At 41.3% G+C, this 22,769-nt stretch overlaps 1 protein-coding gene and 1 pseudogene across 1 annotated transcript; one reads left to right on the top strand and one right to left on the bottom strand.

Moving 5' to 3' along the window:
* The first annotated feature begins 586 nt into the window (after window positions 1-586).
* On the top strand, window positions 587-19,177 carry LOC116045895 (annotated as a pseudogene).
* Window positions 19,178-20,123: 946 nt separating this feature from the next.
* Window positions 20,124-22,379, bottom strand: LOC116045896 (Krueppel-like factor 2). Its single transcript, XM_031293889.2, has 3 exons — window positions 22,039-22,379; window positions 20,809-21,718; window positions 20,124-20,673 (listed from the first exon to the last, which is right to left on the bottom strand). Exons 1-3 carry the CDS (start codon window positions 22,108-22,110, stop codon window positions 20,498-20,500), a joined length of 1,158 nt encoding a protein of 385 aa, XP_031149749.1. The 5' UTR covers window positions 22,111-22,379; the 3' UTR covers window positions 20,124-20,497.
* Window positions 22,380-22,769: the final 390 nt, after the last annotated feature.

The following is a 22,769-nucleotide window of genomic DNA, read 5'->3' as shown; positions in this document are numbered from 1 at the left end:
GGGGGGGGGGGGGTTTACACTTTTTTGCACCAATTTACGGTGGAAATACCTTTATTTAGCCTATGCGAAGAAAAAAAACATGACAATTCAAAATATATCAAAATTATGATGGAAAGTATGTTGTTACATGTCATTGTGCACTTTTAAGTGGGTATATGGAAATCCTGGATCTTACTTAGTGCGTATCATGTAGACTCATTGACATATATAGAAGTGTAGACTACACCTCTCTACCTTAAAATCTGGTTACCAGCTGTGCCTGGTCATGTGGTGTTTTCCAATAAGGACTGTCCAGTCAGAGCTTATGACTGGGACAATATCATTTCCCATCTCTAATCACTCTCAGCGTCAGTAGGTGGAGGGTTCAGAGTTTGCCATGATGACCATAGACGGTATATAAATACTGAGACGGTACACCCACCGTAACGGTGTTGCACCGAAATCTGTGACCCGTCGTGATCTGTGTCCCTCCTGTTAAAAGCGTAGCGCCCCCTTCCGTGGTTAAGGTTAGGGACAGGGGTTTGGTTCAGGTTGAGGTAGGAGGACACCGATCTCGATGGGTCACAGATTTCGGTGTAACAACGGGAACCAGGGCCCCTCCGATCGGTCGCCGCTCGTGCCCGCTCGATTCGTTTGCGCACTCCCGAGACACCAGGAAATATGGCGGCGCTCATGACTCTGAGTCAGGTAACAACTCTCAATAGCTCAAAAAAAGTCGCAATTTCCATTAATGATTACTTTCAAGTGACAGCGACAGTAGTTGTATGTTCTAACCGCATTACTCGTTTATACGCTCTATTGAATATTGGTCAGTGGAACCGTATTATCACCCTTTCGCTGTCAACTAAGTTGACATGGTTAGCCGACGTTAGGGAAAACGTTAAGTAATAAGGATAGTAAAGTTAATGTAACGTTTTAATTGAAAAGGGAAGTTGCTTTTGCAAGTAAAGTAGTTACGTTAGTGTCGATGACGGTACTGATGAAATAAAAAAAAAAGGATAACTAGTTGCTAAAACTGAAGAAAAACAAACCTTTAGTTAGTTAGCTAACGTTAGCGATCAGCGTTGTGGTTATTTACTTTTACCTCATACGGACAAAATTGAATGATGTAACGTTAGCTACAGTCTGCTAACGTTATAGCTAAGCTTTCTAACAACTTAATGTAGTGTATGTGCGAGCTAACACTCATCTGTCTGCATCATGTCTGCTTCTCCAGTTATCAAGTGGAAACCCAGCCTATGAAAATTATTACAGACAGGTAAGGTCGGGGTTACCGCTGTTATTTCCTTTCCAGGTCTTCTAGTGTTCATTCAGCTGAATAATATCTGTCATATCAAATCAATTGATAAATACAGTTATGACTGCTGTATCCATTAAGTGTTTTGTTATTGGTTGTTTGTAGCTGGACCCAGGAAACACAGGCAAAATATCGGCTGGAGATGCAGCTCAGTTCCTAAAGAAGTCAGGGCTGTCAGATAGTACATTGGGGAAGGTGGGTCACAAACTTGCTTACATGCACACACAAAAACGCACTTATTTGATCAATAGCCTCTAAACAGTTTTTCTTTCTTGCTATTTTTTTTTTTTTTTTTTAGATTTGGGATTTGGCAGATTCAGAAGGAAAAGGCTATTTGGACAGACGGGTAACACTACATTTTTCTGTAAATTTGCTGTGATTGATGATGCTGATGTGTACATTAAACACCGGATTTGACTTGCTTTCTCCCTCTTTTGTAGGGTTTCTTCATTGCTCTGAGACTTGTGGCCTCAGCACAGGGTGGAAATGATATCAGCCTTAACAACCTCAACCAAAACTTAGCTGCTCCCAAATTTGTAAGTGATGAAATGACTCTCCTGACAATTGCAATATCCAATGATGTGGTAGTGAACACACTGGGCAGAGAAAAGCTAACTCTGTTGCTCATATGAGAAATGAATGAACATGGAATATCTCAGAAAGGGATATTGTAATGGGAAATTGCATCCCTAACTGTATTTTCCCCAGGTGTTACTGTGCTTGCCTGCTCTATTTGTTGGTATCCTTATCCTCCTTCATTTTTTACAGAAAGACACTAACAGCCCATTATTAAGTGTTTCAACGACGGGACCTGACTCCCAGTGGGCAATTAGGGTGAGTTGATATCATTTGTCAAGAACATTCTTGAAAAAAATCAAGCTTGTCACCTAAACCTATTTTTTTTCCCCTTTCCAGTCTGATGAAAAAGGGAAGTTTGAGGGCATTTTTGAGAGTCTGTCCCCTGTAAATGGTCTCCTCTCTGGTGATAAAGTCAGGCCAGTTTTGATAAACTCCAAGCTACCTCTGGATGCGTTAGGAAAGGTGATATTACATGTTGGAGTGATGTAACACATAACACTTATCTTTCCTGACATTGCAGTGTAAACAATTCAAAAGAGCTAAAGCTTGTTCATATTTGCATTAACTTTATCGTTTTGTAGATTTGGGACCTAAGTGATGTGGACAAAGATGGACACTTGGACAAAGATGAATTCACAGTGGTAAGCTGGTGTCTTTTGTTAACTTAACGTTTTACTATCACTCCAGAGTAATTCTGGGAAACTAATACATTTTATTTTTTAGAAATGAGTACATTATTTGATTTTCCATTTTCTAGGCCTTGCATCTTGTGTATCGCGCCATGGAGAAGGAGCCTGTCCCAACTACCTTACCCACTTCCCTCATCCCCCCATCTAAAAGGAAGAAGTCTGCAGGAACCCTGCCAGGTGCTGTGGCTGTGCTGCCTACTCTGTCTGGGCTTATGGCTGGCCCAGCCCCTCTAAAAGAATCCCTGCGAAGCACTCCTCCTCTGGCCAGTGCTACTCCCTTCAGCACCAGTACTGTCAACCTCTCTCCTAAACACTCCTTTAAATCCAGCTCACCGGTATGTTACCTCACTTGCGTTTCTCTTGAGGTGTTGATGTAGGCGCAGTTACCTTGTCACTGCACTGTGGGGGAGGAAGTGCTTTTTCCAAGGTTAAAATGAATATCATAATATTATTAGGAATACATTTCCTACACTGATGATCAGTGTGTGATGTTTATTTTCACATATAATTTTAGTGAAAGTGGAGAAATTATAACAGACTTAGTGTCCTGCCCTACTTTGTCGTTTAAAAATAATAATTCACTCTAGTAAAAAAGTTGTGTTTCTATTTTCCTTCATAGGGGAGGAAACATGACTCACATGATGTTATGCCTGCAAGCTTGGGTGGTTTCACACAGCGGCCTCATGGAATTTGGGAATCTTGGGATAACGTAGGATGTCACTTTCTGAATGTGGCTTGTTATTTTCAAGTAGTATAAGATGAAAAGCACAAAATAGCATTCCGTCCTCTTGGACAAATCAATACATTTTGTTTTTCTTGCTCCTCACTAATTAAGTGTTACGAGGACAGAGCCTGGAAACCAACATTTCATGTATCAATTATTTTCTGTTGCTAATGGGTGGACCTGTTTTGCCACATTGTTTTGAGCATTGTGTACAGGCCAGTGTGTTCCTCTCTACCTTGTTATAGCTGCAGGAATTTTTCGCCCATGACTTTTGGAGAAACAGGTTTCCTTGAAAATGAAGAGACGCAAGACTCTGTTCACACTTGTACCATGATTTGCTGACATGGCTATCATGACACTTCTCTCTCTCCCCCCCCCCCCCCCACCTCCCCTGTTATACCACTTCTCAATCCTGTTCTTTTCTCCTTGCCAGCTTAATTGCCATTTTCTCAGTTTTTTTTATATTTTCTGTTTAACTTACCCAAAGCCAAAAGTTGATACCAGATTTCTTAGAATGCAATTTTCTTACATGTACTAGCACTTGCATTAGCTCATTTAATTACAGTAGCTTGAATTGAAACCTAGATTTTTTTCACCTTTTATTTGAATATGTGTGATAGGTCGGTGACAAATCATCATGCTATTTGTGGTAAACAGTTAATAAAGGAAATTTATAGAGGGAAATTTCAGTTACAATACCAAATTTGATTGGATATAAAAGAGATTCCTAGTGAACTTATGTTGTAAATTGTACAAGCAAGAAGCAACCCTAAAGTTTGAAGCAAACTGAACATAGTGGCCAAACAGTGGAATTGCAACTCCTGGCCCATCACGTGATGCCCTTATACATTCATTGTGAAAAGACCCATATTAAAAGATAGATTTGGGGATTTGATTAATCGATATCGGATCACTCAAACAAAGATCAATTTTAATTGGAGATTTGATTATTTTAACCCAGCCCTAGTCCTTTCCCCAAGTGAAGGAGTTCAAGTACCTCAGGGTCTTGTTCGTGAGCGAGGGGATAATGGAGGGCGAGATTGGCCGGAGAAACTGAGCAGCGGGGGTATTGCATTTGCTTTCACGGGTACAAATGGCCGAAATGGGTCTTCTCAGGAGGGTGGCTGGCATCTCCCTTAGAGATAGGGTGAGAAGCTCAGTTATCCGTGAGGAACTCTGAGTAGAGCTGCTGCTCCTTTGTGTTGAAAGGAGCCAGTTGAGGTGGTTCAGGCATCTAATAAGGATGCCCCCTGGGTGCCTCCCTAGGGAGGTGTTCCAGGCACATCCAGCTGGAAGGAGGCCTTGGGGAAGACCCAGGACTAGGTGGAGAGATTATATCTCCACACGGGCCTGGGAACGCCTCAGGATCCCCCAGTCAGAGCTGGTTAATGTGGCTCAAGAAAGGGAAGTTTGGGGTCTTGAAGTTAATAAAGAAACCAGTACATTTTCATCCAGGGGAAGACTCTAAGCTGTGTTTGGCAAGATTATTCCCGTTATTTATGGTAAATATTTTCCTCATTGGTCACTAAGTTCAGTTCATGTTTTACTTTTAACCAACATAATACATCATTAAATACCACCCGTTATTTATTGAATTATTGCTCTTAGGAGATGTTCTCCCCAATCTAAAATCACACAAATGTTGTGTTTTGTTTATTACAGCCAATGGTGAACTGGGTGGTACCGGTGGCTGACAGGGAGCTATATGATGAGATCTTCAAGAAAACAGACAGCGACAATGACGGCCTTGTTAATGGAACTGAGGTCATAGAGATCTTCATGCAGTCCAGTCTCTCCCAGACTATGCTGGCACAGATATGGTGAGGCACAAAGAAGGTCTTCACACGGTTACCTGCAATTTCCACCAACTGCGGAACTGCTGCGGAACGGCTCCGCTGCGTGTCGGCTCCGTGCTCTGCCGTCCTTCAGTACCCACCAGGTCCGGATTTGTTGCGAACGGCTGCGGCCATGACTGACAGCTGAAGTCACGAGGACCCACGAGATCTATAAACCGAACCACAAAACTTGTCTCTACCCATTATGATGTTTTCAAGGTGTAGTGCAGGGAAATATGATCCACTGTGAGCACCGTGTATTTTATTTTGAAAATTAACCGGATGTTTTATTTTGTTTCTGTGCTCGACTTCCTGTCCCGCACAATCTGCCCTGTGTTGATTTGCTGCTGAGCCCTCCGGCATCCGGCAAAAATGGAAGCTCTGCGTATCTGCTCCGGAGGGCTGCGGACCGCCGGACTTGGGACGGAGTCGGAACGCAGCCGTTCTGCAGTCAGTGGAAATACACACATTGACTTTAATGGAAACCTAATGACTCCGCCGCCGTTCCGGAGCAGATCCGCAGCCGTTCTGCAGTTAGTGGAAATTGCGGGTTAGGTTCCAAGTAAATAGTTTACTTCTGCTTTTTTCGGCAATGTTTCGATCTACAAGATCCTTCTCAGGCAAGTGTGAAACAGGCATTTCTTGTTGAGGCAGTAATCAACTCAAATCACTATCACCTGCTGGTCAGCAAACCGAGGGATAACAGTATTTGTTGTCTTGCACCTGAGTATTTTTGCCTGGATGTGTGAGCCACATTTGGACTGCAGGAACTTTCCCCTGGAACTAGGAACCTTCTGAGGAACTCGTTGGGTTTCAACCACAGGGACCAGGGTCTAAATTTAGTTCTGGGGGAATTATTGTGGCCTTCCAAAAATCCCTGATCAAAGGGTAGTACTTTCTTAAAGTGCCCCTATTATACTCCTTTTCAGCATCATATTTGTACTCTTGGGGTCTACTAGAATAGGTTTACGTGCTTTGATGTTCAAAAACATACTATGTTTCTCATACTGCCCATTGCTGCACTGCCTCCACCTGAAACACCGAAAAGCCCTTTGTACTCTGATCAAATTCAAGCAAGCTACTGGGTGGGCTGTGCTTGCTCAGGCAGCACCTATGGGCAGCACATAAAAAAAACTGGGCTGGCATTGTCAATCAGTGACATCACTTATTGAGGAATTTTAAACAGGGATGTGGGAAAGGTGTTTTTAGGCAGTTGAGAAAAGTGCTGTTCTTGGGAGAGAAAGCTCCATTTGGAGTAAAAGTGTGTGTGTGTGTGTGTGGGGTCATGACACACGAGCTTGAGCTGCATGAGCTGCAGGCTGCAGAGTGTGTTTACTCCTGCAACCAACAGCAGCCCTCATGTTGCTTTATATAGCAGCGGACTCAGCAGCGGCCTAATCTTCACAGGTCTTAAGACTATGTTGGGAACGCAGATAACAATGGGCAGAAGGAACCTTGTAGTTCCTTCAAAATAGTTTTGTGTCGAAACGCGGCTTAAATCATCCACACATATAGTAGCTAATCTCACCAGGTTTACCTCCTATAGCTCTATCTGCTGGACAGTTTAAATCATAACATTTTCTCCGGAAGATGGGTGCAACATAAGAAGGAAAAATTATTTAAGTGTGCTATACCAAGATCGACCATCAGAAAGAAGAATACAGTATATTTTATTTTGAGTGAAGTTTCTCCTCCACTCCACAGGGGACTCGCTGACACTAAACAGACGGGCAAGCTGACCCGGGAGCAGTTCTCTCTGGCCATGTACCTAATCCAGCAGAAGGTCATTAAAGGCGCAGACCCTCCGTCCACTCTAACCCCAGACATGATTCCCCCATCAGAAAGGACGGCAGCCTCATCGACGGGCCCTGTGAGTCCTGACTTTAGCCCACTGCAACCACAGCTTCATCTTTCAGTTACCCTATTTATTTAAACATTCTTTCTATTTTCCAAAGCTACTTGCACCTGTGCCTCATGTTTTCCTGCTACCATATGCATTTTAAATGCTGAGTTCTGCTTTCTTCCTTTTGCCTTGCAAAACACTTTTTTATGCGTTTGGTTTTTTGAGCTCTCTTCTATCCTGTCTAACAGAGCTATGTGGGGCTTATGCCAGCTGTGAGACCTGAACTTGCTGCAGTAGCTAATATGCGCAGAGTGAGTAGTTAAGCTTTGTGTCACAAGGTGGCGCTTTTGTTCTGTCATATTCTCTGTCTGAAGCACTAGGTGCAAACAGGACCATGTTCCTTGTATTATGTACAATATTAATTTCCCCAAATTATTTATCCAACAATGTGCAAAACAGAATGTATTAGCTCTTGTTTACTCTTTGCAACATATTTGGCATGCCTTGGAGTTTCCCCAAATTCTAAACCTCAACTGTGCTGAAGGCAAACACTGCCACCTGCTGCAATTTCATCACCAATGGTCTGTCGAAGCAACCAATGTAAACTAATGTCCATTATAGTTACTTAATAATGTATCCATTCTCGTAAAAAAAGTCAAGTCACTTACTTTCCTAGTTGTTTATGAACATATACAATATCCAGGTGTACATATATACTGTACATATCTTTGGCCAACCAGTGATTGAACAGGCCTTCTATCTTTAAAGCTGTTTGTAAAGGCAACTTAAATGTTTTGTCAGACTATGAAAACAGACAATAAGCTGCAGCTTTCCATTTTGTATTAAGAACAAAAAGGTCTGGGGAAAAAAAAAAATATTAAAAAGGGCTGCTTGCTTACACAAGTACTATCATAACAAACAAATAGCTATTTTACACAGATTACACAATAACACTTTTTGAGGTTGAACATGAAAATAAAAAAAGGCTTTAGGGAGGGCAACAGCTAGCATATGTCTGACCAATGCTTTGAGTGCTTGTAAAAGAAGAGGATTCTGGGACACTGATTTGTCAAAGACTTGATATGTTAAACACTGATATATAAACAAGATTTAATCGTAGCGTTACATTCTTTTGTATTCTCTTGTCTGTTTGCATTTCTCCTCATTCATGTATTGTCTGGAACTCTTGCCCCCTCTGTAGCTGTGCGAGGTGTTTGTATTTCCTTCCTGTGTCTTTAGTTTTGTTAGACGTTTCAGCAGGAAGCCCCCCCCCCCCCGCATGTACCATCCCCTTTTCCTATTTGAACATTCATTCCTTGTCCCCTCTTTTTCGTGTCCATTTTGTCCATTTTCTTGTCCTACCTGCCTTCTGTCTCCAACACTTCATCCATCGTCCATTCATACCCAACTCTCCTTTTCTCACTCGTCCGTCTCTGTCTCTCGCACTCAGGACAGCAGCAGCTCCACGGGGTCCGCCGAGCTGATGGGCATCAAAGAGCTGGATGACCTCAGCCAGGAAATAGCTCAGCTGCAGAGGTGAGCCGCTGAGTAGCAGGAGGATAGCTTTGTTTCTCTTTCTCTGAGAAAACGGAGGGTCAGTTGTAGTGGGGTGCTGTTCAGGTTTAAAGCTCTTTTAAACTCTTAGATATGTGTTCTTTTTCTTTTTTTTTTATCAAATAATGTTATCCTTTTATTTAACCAAGTGCTATTATTAGATAGTTTTCATTCTAAGAGATACAGTGTCAGAGTATATTTTACAGTCAGTTAATATTCTGACTTCTTTTAGTGCTTCAACTCAGTAGTCACAAATGTCATGGAAAGAATACTGATCAAATGGTTGCAACAGACACCCCATGTTTCTTTGATATTTTTTCTTTGAAAATCCCTCCACATCACGTTTTAAAGCTGTATTAACAGACAACTGACCATAAAGTAGAGTATATCTTGCATTCATGCAATTTATTTTATCAAATTGTTATGTGGGAAACCCCATCAGTCAAGCGTGTTAAAAAGGCACAAAAATTATTTCGAAATATCACAGTTCCAAACTGACACAGTTTTGTCTCTTTAAGCTCTATGTTTTGCCAACAAAGGCTTCGGTGGGAAGTAATAAAACCTTTTTTTACTTTACTTGTCCCGTGTTGTTCACCTACAGAGAGAAATTCATTTTGGAGCAAGAGATCAGGGAAAAGGAGGAAACCATCAGACAGCAAAATAGTGAAGTTCAGGTAAGGCTGAGCCAAAAATTTTCATTTTCAAGTCATCTGTTAAAGGTTAAATATCTGTGAAATAGTGACTCATGAGTGACTACAAGTCCATCTGAGAAGCCTGGAAACAATACAAAGTTCAGGGGTGCAGATACATGTTTGTATATGACTGAAATTCCATAGTACAAATGTTTTAAACAAGGCAAACTTATAAATCCATTTGGACCATTTTTTAAGTGTTATACGTTTTGAGATCCGCTCAAGAAGATTGTCAAGTTAATCGTGTGTGTGTGTATCCGTGTGTGTGTGTCCGTGTGTGTCCATAGGACATGCAGAATGGATTGGACAGGGAGAGCTGCAGCCTGCAGGACCTAGAGTCGCAGAAGCAGGATGCCAAGGAACGTCTGGAGGAGATGGACCAGCAGCGCTCCAAGCTGGAGGGAATGCTCAACGACGTGAAGCAGAAGTGCCAGGAAGAGTCCCAGAGGGTTAGAGACTTCTTATTGAAATATGAAATGCTGTTATATTTTGTATTGTGCTTCTGGTGATATGGTAATGCACATGCCGTTGTTAATCTGGTTGTGGTGTAATGTTTTTTTGGCAAGCAGCTAATGCTTTGGTATTTTTTTGGAGTGCGATAGCAGGTATCGATCAGATGTCAATCAAACAGTGAAGTCAGTTGAGGTCAAGGTTTGTTTCAAGGAAAATGCGTATTACTTTTAACATAGTAATTGAGTGTTTTGAGTACTAATATTGTACTGTACTATACTTAATAACAATTCCCTTTTTTCCGCTTTTCACCCTCCAGATCTCGTCTCTGCAGAGCCAGATCCGCTCTCAGGAGACGGACCTCCAGAGCCAGGAGGAAGAGCTGAGCCGCACCAAGACAGACCTGAGCCGGCTGCAGGAAGAGGAGGCCCTGCTCGAGCAAAGTCTGCTCTCTGGTCGGGTCCAGCTGGACAGCATCACCAAGTCGCTCAAAACCACTCAGGAAGAGATCAACCAGGTCAGTGCAGACGAAGTAACTACAGGTTACATAAGGATGTTCTGCCACTTTTGGGCAATTAAGCTCTCTGATCAACTTAGTATTGAAATTAGAAGGGTTTTAGAGGAAAATGAACAAATTAAGCTCGGGATATCCAATCATAATACTGACTTCCCTGTGGGCGTAGAAACGTTTGTATGTTTATGTTCTTCTACCATCTGTGGAATTTTGGACTTTTTAGTTTTACTTTTACTTACATCACTGGAATGCTAAAGTATTTGGCCTGTTCTGAGCCACACATATTTGAAGCATTTTATTGATTTGATCAACTTACTGATAACCACTATTCACTTATGTAATTAGCTAAAAATCAGGTGCATTCCTCTCTGAAGACTTGACAATCTGCTGAAGACTTGACTTTTGAGGAGCCTATTTTTTTTTTTACTCTTAGCCAAGGTAAATCAGTGACGAATTAGACTTCTGCAAAATAAACAACTATTCAGGTAATAGTGTGCGAATTCTACTTTTGCTTTGAAAATACTTTTTTATTTGAAAATGTGACTTGAAATCATAGTGGCTTATCCATTTCTGCCAGGTCGGAAATTCTCCAGTGTTGAGCAGCTCTGACACCTATTATTAAAAAGAGACTGTAAAGGAAATCCAATCAGTATGTTTTATGAAATCACATATGGTCTTTTTTGTGTTTTTAAGGCGCGCAGTAAGCTGTCGCTGATCCAGGACAGCCAAAAGGAGATGACCAAGACCATTGAGCAGTACAACAGCGCTTTGAGCGACATCAACGAAGGAAACTTCAGCAACCTGCCGGACTTAAGTGAAGGGTTTGCTGAGAAGGAGAACGGAGGTTTCAGAAGTGCGGTGAGGAGATCATGAATATATCCTTCTTTTCGCCACAAGAATTTAGCCTAGAACTCAGAAACTTGATTTGCCTTTCCTTATAACGAGGAGCACTTTTCTTATCACCAACTCTTAATGTGCCTGTTTAATGGCTACTAGTTGCCAGAGGAATGCAAACACAAATATGCTCACAAAACTAGTTTTGTCATCCCAAACATTTTAAGTTGCTATACTTTACTGTGTTCTGCTGCAACATAGTTAGTGATCAGTTTATTGCTGAATTATACTGTATGTAAGTGCATAGTCAAGACTTAACTATTGGCAAATGTATTGATATGTTTGTTTTCTGGATTCATTCTTTAGGATGACTCTTTCAAGTCAAAGAGAGCCATGTTCAACAACAACAGTGCTAAGGAGCCTCCAGCAGACCCCTTCCAGACAGAGGACCCCTTCAAGTCGGATCCCTTCCTAGGTCTGAATACCTTGTCGTATCTTTTTTTATATACTCCTGTATTTCTATGAGGGTCAAGGTTATTCCCTGCTCTGCCAGCTGTTCACCTGCAGTCATTTTGTTGTTGTGACCTATAACATTAAGTGGCCACAACAAAATGAAGACACACCATGATAAAGAATGAGCAAAAGTTATCAAACCAAATTAAGTAAATTAAAGTGCCAATTAAGGATTATTAAAATGTGGGGTGGATCTCAGTATAGTCAGTGGTGTAAGTGTGCATGATTGAGTGATGTGTGGGTGTTGTAAGGTGCAAAACAAGGCATAAGAATAATCTTAAGGCAGCAGATTTAACCAAACAATGGGTGCCTGCAGGAAGAAGGGAGAGAAAGCTGCGGCAGCAAAAATGCTTAAATAACCTAGGAACACACCGGGGCCCACAGGTGTTCCAGGTTACACTAATGCCATGTTTCCACTGTATGGCACGGCTCTGCTTGACTTACTTCACTTTTTTGGTAGCAGTACTTTTCTCTTTTCGTTTACCACTGCGAATAGTGTACAGCGTAGTTTTGCGGGCTGCCTTTAAAAAAAAAAAAAAAAAAAAATCGGGGTCGAGTTAATAAAAATTGCAGTTGCTATTGACGATGGCTTGGCTATTTGAAAATTGCATTATAGATGCCAAAATTGTGGAGTTTTTTTTGGAAATATTTGTTGTATGTTCCAGTCTGATTGAATGCATGCTGTGGAAAACAAAGAAATCTTAGAAAGCAAAGAGATTATTTCTTCTTAGAGGCTGCAGATGATTGAAGCCCGTACCCAGCCATGGTAGCTCTCTTCTTACTGTCTTGTCCTTTTTCTAGATCCATTTGGAGGAGATCCTTTCAAAGAAAGCGACCCCTTCAAAGGCAACTTAACTGAAGATTTTTTTCAGAGAACGGACAAGTCTAACCTGTTTGGATCGTCGGACCCCTTCAGTAGAAAACCCACACCACCAGCCAAGGTATCAAACACCTCTTCTTTCATACGTTTGTTGGAAGTCTTTTGTATGCAATATGACTTGAGAAAAACCAATGCTCTTTTGTCAAAAGTTCAAAATAAAATGTCCTCCTCTGTGTACTGTATAATGACTTGCTATAGTTGTCAGTGCTGATAGAAACAAGCTCTGAACGTGTTTTCACTATTGTAGATTCCTGGAAAAGCAAAAAAAGCATGACAAAGAGATTTCTTGTGGTTATACTGACGTGGTCATTTTGTATGTATTTTAATCGATTTCTTTAAAATAGGTTACTTACTGTACTTGTGCTTTGCTTCTTTGTTTTTCTCAGCCAAGTGCCCTCACATCTAACAGCCCAAAACCAGGTATGTTGCTGGTCTAAAGTACCAAAGGATGTCAATACATAGAGAGAGATTTTACTCTGGATCTTCTCAGTTTTAAATGTTAAGATTAACCTGGGGTAGTATTTGTTTGTGCCAAAACACTTAGTTGTTTCTGGACTTCTTGCCTTTGTAAAGTCATAAGTTTCCTCAGGTTAGCTTTTATTGTGTTTCCAGTTTTCTATATTGTAGTATATACTTTGCTTACAAAATTAAAACAGGTTGTCAAATATTCAATGCTTTTATTTGTTCTTCTCAGTCATTTTGAAGATGCAGGTTATACATTTTCCTCAGTAGACCATACTGTATGTTGGCTTTTTATCACTTTGTCAAAAAGTGCAGATTTTCCGTGCCGATTTCCCAGAATGTAACTCTATTAACTGACATCCGAAAGTGAAAGAACGTTCTAGTTATGAAACAAGTCTCAATGGTTCATTCTTTGCCATTCTGGGTGACGTGTTAGATTTAGATTTTATTTTTGGTGGCATCAGGGGCAAACAATTTTTCCTGTGGTTTAGTGCTATTTTTAGTTGAGTACCTACGCATTTAACTACTGGCCAACTAAAAATACTCCCCCTACCCTGGAAAAACAGGAGGCTTGCAGGAGCCAAACATAACAGAAACTCTAACTGTTGGTCCTGCTCTACTAGAATACACTGCCACTCCTTTAACCAGTTCTCTACTGCCTCTGTCCTGTCTGTATATCTGCTGCCATTGAACTGCTCTGCTTCATTCGGTACGGAAGTTGTTTTAAGTTAGTGGCTACCTCTGGTCGATGCTCTGCCATGCTACACACCTTCAGAAGAACACAGAGGCAACTGTAGACCTGAGCTGAGTTACTGTGCGTAAAAGAAAACACTGCGTACTTCACATGAATGGGGTCTCTTGTGGTTGCACACTCACAACAAACATATTCTATTACAATGTTTTGTTTTTTCACTGTAACCATCTGCAGTTTGCTGTTTTTTTCATTAAGCGGCATACCACTGAGCTTCAAAACAGCACAGGCACAGTTCTGGTTAACAGTACACCAACTGACGCCTTTAATTAGCTGATCAGATGCATACGTCAGGTTAAACAAATCTCTGCTTTCTAGGTTTTTGCGAAATGTCATGGAAAATGAAACGGTCATGCCACATTCCCCTCACTGAAAATAGCATGCAGGCCCTTTCATAATAAGCAAGATGCTGAGATGATTTTTGAATGTGTGGTCTGGGGCTGAACTTCATTATAGTTTCTGGCTCTTTCCATAAGCTTATTCAAATGTTCCAAATGCATTTTAATGTACTCTTGTCACAGATGTGTTTGGGACAGTGAGCCCCTTTGGAAGCAACTCTTTTGGAAGCAAGGGGGGTGGATTTGCCGACTTTAGTCAGATGTCAAAGGTAAGCTCTGGAGACTCTTGGAGTTATGAATCAGTGCACCATAAAGCATCATTTTCCACTTGTGCTGTAGAATGTCATGTTGTTGTTTTTACTGTCATCATGAATGATGATCAAATTTTTCTGGCAATTTATCACATTTAGGAAGTCTCTAGTCTAAGGCCAGAGGCTTTAGATTTTGGCTGCCATTTCTGTTAGTCATCATTATTTTGTATTTTCCCTTGTGTGTGAACAGAAGTCAGACAACCCTGTCCTCCCATCAAAGAAAAATGTGCCTAACCGGCCTGCTCCTCCCTATGGTAAGGGGGGTGTGTGTGTGTGTGTGTGTGTGTGTGTGTGTGTGTGTGTGTGTGTGTGTGTGTGTGTTTAAAATCAATAGAGTTTATCATGCCAGTGTTGTCAGTACTAGATTTTTGTGGCACCGTTTTTTGTTTATTGTGATTGACTGTTGTCCTATTAGAAAGGCATTCTTGTGCCCTGATGGCTTGCGGAAAAAAACTACTTCCCTGTTGAGTTTAGAGGGCGCAGACAACGCAGTTTATTCTTTTGAAGTTGTAAACAGGAAAGCTGTTGGTAGAGGTACGTTAGTACTATGGGTTTACAGAGTGATATGCACTTGTTAGTGTTATTAAGACAGCAACAGTTGAAATAGCCAATGTTAAGTTATACTTATATAATAGTTTGATTAGATTAAGAGGTATTTTTCATTGCCTTGGATGCATTCAGCCACATGTGTTTTTTTGGTTTATAACATGTAAGTCACACGCTACCCACAGGCCATGCCCAGCACGTGCCCTTCCGCTGTGATCTTGCATTTATTCAGAAGCCACAGCGTGAGAAAGTTGGTGTTCCCCTTTGCGTTACCACACACAGAAGGGTAGAGATAAGTAGCCACGGTTAGCCAGCAAGCTTGCCCCAGAGATGTATCTCATACAATGTGGGGAAGTGAGAAGTCCACATTTAGTTTGGTTATTTAAAGCTGAAATTTCTACTGTTTGCGCTTTTTCAGATAATGGAGCTTTTATTAACATGAAGCCCTTCAATCCGCAGATGCAGCCAATATGCCATTGGTGAACAAATTTCGAGAAATGAATAATTATTGCCACATTATAATACCGTCATTATAGGCAATGTGTTCAAAGCTTACAGAAGATAAGGGTGTGTCCATCTTTTACAATTATGTGTTCTAAAAAGCTGTGACACTGTGCTTGTTAAGCTTCAATGCATCAGTGAGCTGGACTAAAAAAAATGCGGTTAACACCTTTTTTTGAACCAATATCTTTTTCCCCTGGGTGACTACTCTGCATGCCAAGAGCTTAAAGCTGTTTGCTTCCTGTAAAATTTAGCAACACAATAGTACACATTTGTCTTTGGGTGTGAGCTGATTTTCCCAAGGGGCTACCTGTTGTTGGCTTCTGAAGAAAAGTGTTGTCTTACATGGCTTTCGTATTTATTAAAATGTCTTCCTTCTCCAGGAGGTCGGCTCAGTTTGACTGCATCAGAGCCGTCCCAGAGCGTTTGCTCCACAGCAGACAGTAAAGACTCTTGTTACGACACACTCGAGTAAAGCGTCCAAAGACTGTCCTGTGGGTTTTGCAGGTTTGGGCTCTGTAAGTGTAGTCGACTTACAGTTTTCTGTTGTGTCAAGTATCTTTGTCTGCATGAGCTGCTGATCTCATGATCTCACTCTTTAGATTGTAGGGCTGAAGGCTCAGAGGTGTCAGCTCTCTGTCACTGGACCTCATTCTGTTAACTTTCCCTCACACAGTGATATTAGCGATTTACCTCTGTGCTCACCAGCTGATAACTAACAACTGACAGAACATCAGAGAGCAAACAAGGCTTGGTGTGGAAAGAAATTAAATGTTTGTATGAGTGACTTGGACAGTCCTCGTATTTGTGTCTGTCAAGATTGTTGCCTCCGTCTGCCTGGTAAATGGGGTTTTGCATGCTTGCTGTCGTCTCTGGCTTCAGCCTTTGGCAGGAAATCAGGTTTTATACAGTTTTAGTCAGCAAGATGGTGAACCTGCCTGGTCAGGTAGCACTCGAGGAGCCTTTTTCAGGTTTTGAAGAACAAGCCTAAAGGCTTATGTGCTGTCAAAGAATGATATGCCTTGAAGCAGAGCACAACAGAGTAAATCTGCCTCATTGTCCTCCATCCGCTTCAATTTGCCATCCTGTATAGCCTGACGGCTGAGCGTGCTCTCAAGTGGAGAGAAGGTGCATGGCAGGTTTTGGTGTCTTGTTTGTATCATTTTGACATTACATGAATTTATTGTATCTTTAATGCCAGCACGACAATAGTGAAATGGATTTGTGTGTGTTTTTATATCGAGCTCTGTGTTGTAATTTTTGTTTTTCTGCCAGGATCTGAATGTGTCAAGGTAAGACTGTACAAGGGCGTGGTGGTCAATCCTTTGCATGTGAAAAACCTGTCCGCACTGCATAATCTGAGTACGGTGATTAATGAGCAGCACAATTATTTTTATATCCCCAGTCACATTGATCCAAGAACTAATTTATGGCACTAGAATGTCACTGTGTATGGTGTAGGAAGCTTCTAGTGTTGCTGTCTTGGCTTTTTTTTGTAACGTCCGAGTGAAATATAAACGTCTGTATTTTTGCAGTTATTTTTCTCTTATTGCTATATATCAAATCACTTCAGTTATGTTTGACATAGCTTTTGACCTTCTGCCTAATTAGAAACATTTGATTTTGAATTTGCATCCACCCTTCATTTTTACATCTTGCTTTCGCTCAATGACTTCTGTCTATTTATGCTGACAATTTAGCCTGCATCTCTGCGTATTTGTCCACATCTAATGTTTGTTTCTCTGCTCTAGTTTGGAAGTGAGAGCCAGACGCTGGAGTGGGTCAAGCAGGAGAGCGAGCGTGAGGAGCAGGAGAGGCTGAGGAGGCTGCGGCTCCAGGAGCAGCAGGACCTGGAACTGGCCATCGCTCTCAGCAGGGCCGATATGCCCAGCGTCTAATCAGCCATGCCCCACCACATCTTTTTGTCTTCTTGCTTCTGCCTTACAGTCTCTGTCCACAGGCACATGACAACAGCACCAACACTGACTAGCAGCCCCTGTTACCAATTTGTGTAAGGGACCAGTGTTTCTCTAGCCATGACTGGACTCGAGTCAAACAACTCCACATTTAGCAACCAGTTATGGTTCATTGCTCCTAAACTACATGGCAACTATAATCAAGGACAATACGGAGCCACTTGATTTAAGCCTGGCTTCATCCTGCAAGAACATAGCGATTTAACGCAACCCAAACCAGCAGGGTACTCCACTACAACCTACATCTAGCTCCATATCTTGTTATGGCTAATCACCCTGCCTTATCCAAAAGCCTTTCTGTTGCAAGTAAAAAATAACTTGTTTTATTTATGTACAAACGCAATGAGTCTGTGGTGTATGAAGTATGTGTTCAATGCACTGTATAAACTGTTTTATATAACCTTTAATATTTGAAAAGAAATTTGTATGGAAAGTCAAACCAGATACGCCAACTACTCTTTTGGCCTATGATTGAGTTTGTCCAATTTCAAACTTCATCTATTGTAAATATTAGTTAGATGATGGTTTTATGTACAAGCACTGGAACAAAAAAACAAGGACCAGAGCTTTGTGATCAGATCGTCCATGGCATGCTTTAGGTTTTTATTTCAAATGTTATTGCTGTTTCTTACCATTTATGCCTGCATATGGATTATTTATGGCCTTGAAGTACAAGGATTATTGAAGACATGTTTGAATATAATCAAACCCTCAAATGGGATCTATATGTCAAAGTAGAAATATGATTTTTGGGAATCCCTGCCAAGCATTTTAGTCCTAACATAGTTTTGGTTAAATATGATTAAGCCCCATATTATTGGTCACCTCTTGCATTTACAATATTTAACATGCTAATGATAATCATTGAGGTCTTCCTTTTTTTGAAACACAATTCAGTCCATCTGCTGCGCTGTTGAACCATCTCTCTGATGTCAACAGTCAGATTGTTTATCATTGGTTGCCTTGTTGTTACGCCCAAACAACTTGCACTCCCACACAACTTTAAGCCTCTATAAAATGGAAGTAGTATAAACCTACACTGTTTATACTGGTGTTGTTAGTTGTATCCTCCATACTTCTTCACACTACCATTGATGCACGGTGACATCTGCTTCCAATTCTTTGCGTTTCTCTCAAAATTCAAATCAACCGATTGATCTTTCTTTTTCTGGGATTTTTTTTCTTCTGTTCATTAATGTCTTATGAACCATTTGGGGGACATTTGTTTAAATTACTTAAAATATTGCATCCTTGTAATTATATTACACTAATCAGGTTTATTCGGCACATAATGTATGCACTGTATATTTCAGAGCTTACTGAACATGTACAGAGTGACAACACCTTATTTATCAACATATCAACATGTAATATTGCACAGTATGTATGTGATTATTAAAAAAAATAAAAGTGATTTCTAACATTCCTGGAACAAGGTAAGTCTTGCCTTTTAAATTACATATTTTAACTGCAAAAAGAAGTAAGCAATAAATGTATCAGTGATAAATATAGATGTTATATACAGTAGGTGGACTTGAGGAAGAGTAGCTCAGCATTGCACAGACATGACGTGTTATGAAGGAAGGCAATAGTTAACTATTCTTAGGTCTTAAACTGATGCTTTGATAAAATGTACAGTACAGAGGTGTTCTAACATCGATCTAAGGTGGTTTGTTTTTATCTTGCATTGATATTAGTACCAAAAAAGTGAAATGAGAGTGATAAATTTGCATCTCCCACTGCAGATATTTTTGAACTAATGTGTACTTCCTCTTTTCCTTCAGTGAAGTCTTGATCAACTCATTTAAGTCACATTCTGTGTGTACATTTTATTCTGGGGGAATTGGAGATATGAAACAACTGTGGAAGTACGTGACACCACTTTTGATTAAGGGTGTGGTTTTATCAAGTTATTTTTAAAGTTTTACAATGGTTACAATGAAACAAAAGTATTGCGTCAATCACCAACCACATATTTGAAGAATAATGTTTAATATTTATCTACTTTATAAAATGCCATCTGGCTTTGAGACATCTACTCAATGCAGCCTTTGATGCGGGAGACACAAATACTGACACCATGCAGACATAATATACATGAACTCAGATACTTTGAAACTGTAGTGCAGAGTGACTCTGTGTAATTGTAGTATTAAGGCCCTTTGATGTCCTACTATAATTTCTACCCATCAGAAAGGGAGTCTAAGGGCTCCCTGATGAGGGTTTGCTGTGCCCCTCTGTCCAGACGGCTGCTGGCTCACTCTGTAATTATGGAAATGGAGTGTTTGTATTTATAGGCTAAGCCCACAAGCGGCTGCCCTTCTCTGTCTTCCAGCTGCAAAACATCACAGTGGAAATCAAGTGCCTATGTTTTAAAATTAAAGTGGGTATACAATGGCAACATGTATAACCTATTTAGTGTAACTGATCTGATGGTCTGCAGGCCTGCTGCACCTACTTAGTCTGGTTGAAAGCACAGTATGAAACCTGTTGTTGAGTGGGTGGATGTGGTTTATTAAACTACATTAAATAAAGAGTTCCCCAGTCAAAAGTTCAATTTCATTGTTTTTAATATTTACAATAAATATACATTTTACAGTATAAAACCATGTACATATTTATATAAATCTAAGTGGAAAATAATGCACAGGACATCAAGCCCTGATAGTGAACAGAGGGGTTGGATCCAAGAGTTTCACACAAGAGGAGACAACATCAACTCCAAAAAGAAAAAAAAAAAGACTAAAATAAAGCAGTTTAGGCCATTCAGACATTGAGGCAGTTTAAATAAAACATTGTCTCTGCACATGTTAAGCAACTGTATGTGCATTTCACCCCTGTCAATAAGAACATGGTCTATTTTTTGGCCATATCGTTCTGTCAATAAGAGTTTTACAGTAGCACAGTCATAGAAAGGCACTTTTGTGTCAAACACAGCGTTCCAGTTCTGTCAAAGAAGAGTAGTATATACAGGGCCAGCCCCTTCTTGGTCTGCCTGCTCTAAAGCAAACAAAGCTTTTCTAAAGCTTTTATTGAACCATAGTACCAGCTACGTTATTAGAAAATAATAACAAACTTTTTAATTCAATATTATATATAAAAAAAGACTTTGGTCATGTGAGCAATTTAAATAAAAAATACATCAGTTGAATCACAATAAAAATAACACAACCCCCTCCGTGAACCCCAAGTCCTTATGTGGGCTCGTTCACATGTGTCTCTTCATGTGAAGTGCCAGGTGGTCAGACCTGGAAAAGGCGCGTTCACACAGGTGGCACTGGAAGGGCCTGTGTCCGGTGTGTTTGCGGAAATGACGTGTCAGCTCATCGGAGCGGGCGAATTTCCATCCACAGCCTTCCCAGTTGCAGTGATACGGCTTCTCACCTGCGTGGACAAAGAAATTGTGGATTATTAGTCTGTGCAAAAAAGGGAAACATGGCTTTGAGCTATGCATGTCTGTGCGTATTCTGCGCACAGATGTAGTCGTATATATCATGATGGATATGGGCTCAAACTTACCGGTGTGAGTTCGGAGATGTGCCTTCAGATGTGAGCTCTTGGTATAGGTTTTTCCGCAGCCAGCGTAGCTGCAGGTGTGCGTGGCTGTGCGCTTCCGCGGCCATGTGCGCCGTCCTCTCTTGGGTTTGGACTCCAGCAGCTCGAGGGGAGAAGAGGGCGGTGTGAGTATCACCCTTTGCGCGCCTGGCTGCAGGCTGAGACCGTCATCGTACATGCCAAAGGCAGTATGCGGAGCGTGGTAGGGCATCTGCATCTGGGGAGCCTGAGGGTGATGCGGGAAAGCCGCGGGTGTGTGATACTTGTGTGAGAAGTTCATAGGCTGGCACATCTGTGCCTGGCAGTCCGAAGCTCCCTGCTCATCAGGGCTGAGAGGCGGGGTCATGTTGCTGGCTGCCCGCGGGGAGATGGCCACCCGGGGCTGCTCGAAGGACATCATGCACGAAACGTTCCCTTCTTGCTTGATTTTGCTGCAGCTTTGGGGAACCATGCCCATAACGGGGCCGTAGCCGTCCATGGGTGGCTCCACTTTGATGTCCTGGCGGGGAAAATGTGCCGTATTGACATAAAATCTCCCCTGAACGCAGGGGTTGCGCGTAATGCCATAGTTGTTGGTTCCTTCGGAGCGGAGCAACTCTGTCATGAGGCTGGCGCCGTACGGGGGCGGTGGGGAGCGGTGGTCGTCTGCTGGATAGGATGGCACGGAGTTTCCCGTCGTGTACATGCTGGGGTCAGTTGTGCCCAGAAATTCCGCCGTACTGTCTGAGCCAGTCGTGTTGGCGAGAATAAAATCCAGATCCAAATAATTACTCAGATCCTCGTCGTCCCTTTTGCTGTGATTGTCAAGGCTGTGTACCATTTCAAGCATGGAGCAACTGGTGGAGACTAGTTTGTCCACATCTCCTTTACACCTCTGAAAGAATAAAATATATATTATTAGATATGATAAATACGATGTTGCTGTAAAAAAGAATACTGTATGTGAAATTGCAGGTGATATCCAACTGGACACGTAATTCAGCCTAATATTGAGCTTTATTTTCTTAAAATAAGGAAATAAGTTATTTGTTTTTGTTTTCCCAAAGCAAATAAATAAGTTCAAACTTCTTTTTAAGATATTAGTATTACCATTATAATTAAAACAGGTGAAACAAAGTGACACATAGGCTATCTAATCCAACTCAAACAAATCCACAGATTTTAAAACATTATACAAGGTCGTTTTTAACTTACGTTTTCCCAGTTTTTTTCTCTTTGGTTTGAGAAGGTAGAAAATGACGGTAGCATCACTCCAGATAAGGCCATCGTTTGGTGAAATAATAACTATCTCTTGTCAAAGAGTGTTGCGGCAGCCGCACCAGAGTCTGTGCGTCTATTTCACTGTCGCTCTCCACAGCTGCGCTCTAAAGACATGAACAAGTTTAAAAGTGGAAGGAGGTCCTCCAAACCTTATAACTCTCTAGCCCGAGTACGCCTAGCCAATTGTGAGAGCTCAGGAAACAACGTAAAGTTTGGTAAATTTAGCTCTTTATAAAGCGGCTCGTGCAGGCAGCTGGGCTCAGTGCGCTGTATGACAGGCAAGGCAGCGCAGAGGAGCCTATAAAGTGTAGGACCTCCCCCACAGGCTGACGCAGATACAGACCCACCCACCTGTGGCTGGACTCGGAAAAAAGTTGCAGGCAAATTGCTAACACACGAGCAATAGCAATAGCAACCATAGATACTTACGTAATATGCTGAAAAGAACAAGCCTAATGACAGAAACTGCTGGAGACCAGGCTGCACCAGCAGATTAATACAAAGCTGTCAGTACTTCAGTTAATCACCACAACAAAACACGAGATATGGCTTTTTTGATGAACACTAATAAAAATATAATTACATTCAGAGTAGTAGGATAACACTCATGAAAGACACAGAACTAAGATATATATTCTAATAAAAGGCAATCGGGATCATGGCAC

This window comes from Sander lucioperca, chromosome 9, assembly GCF_008315115.2.
Source record: "Sander lucioperca isolate FBNREF2018 chromosome 9, SLUC_FBN_1.2, whole genome shotgun sequence".
Taxonomy (NCBI): Eukaryota; Metazoa; Chordata; class Actinopteri; order Perciformes; family Percidae; genus Sander; species Sander lucioperca.
Note: the sequence above shows the minus strand (reverse complement) of the source record. Positions and strands in the feature narration are given on the sequence as shown.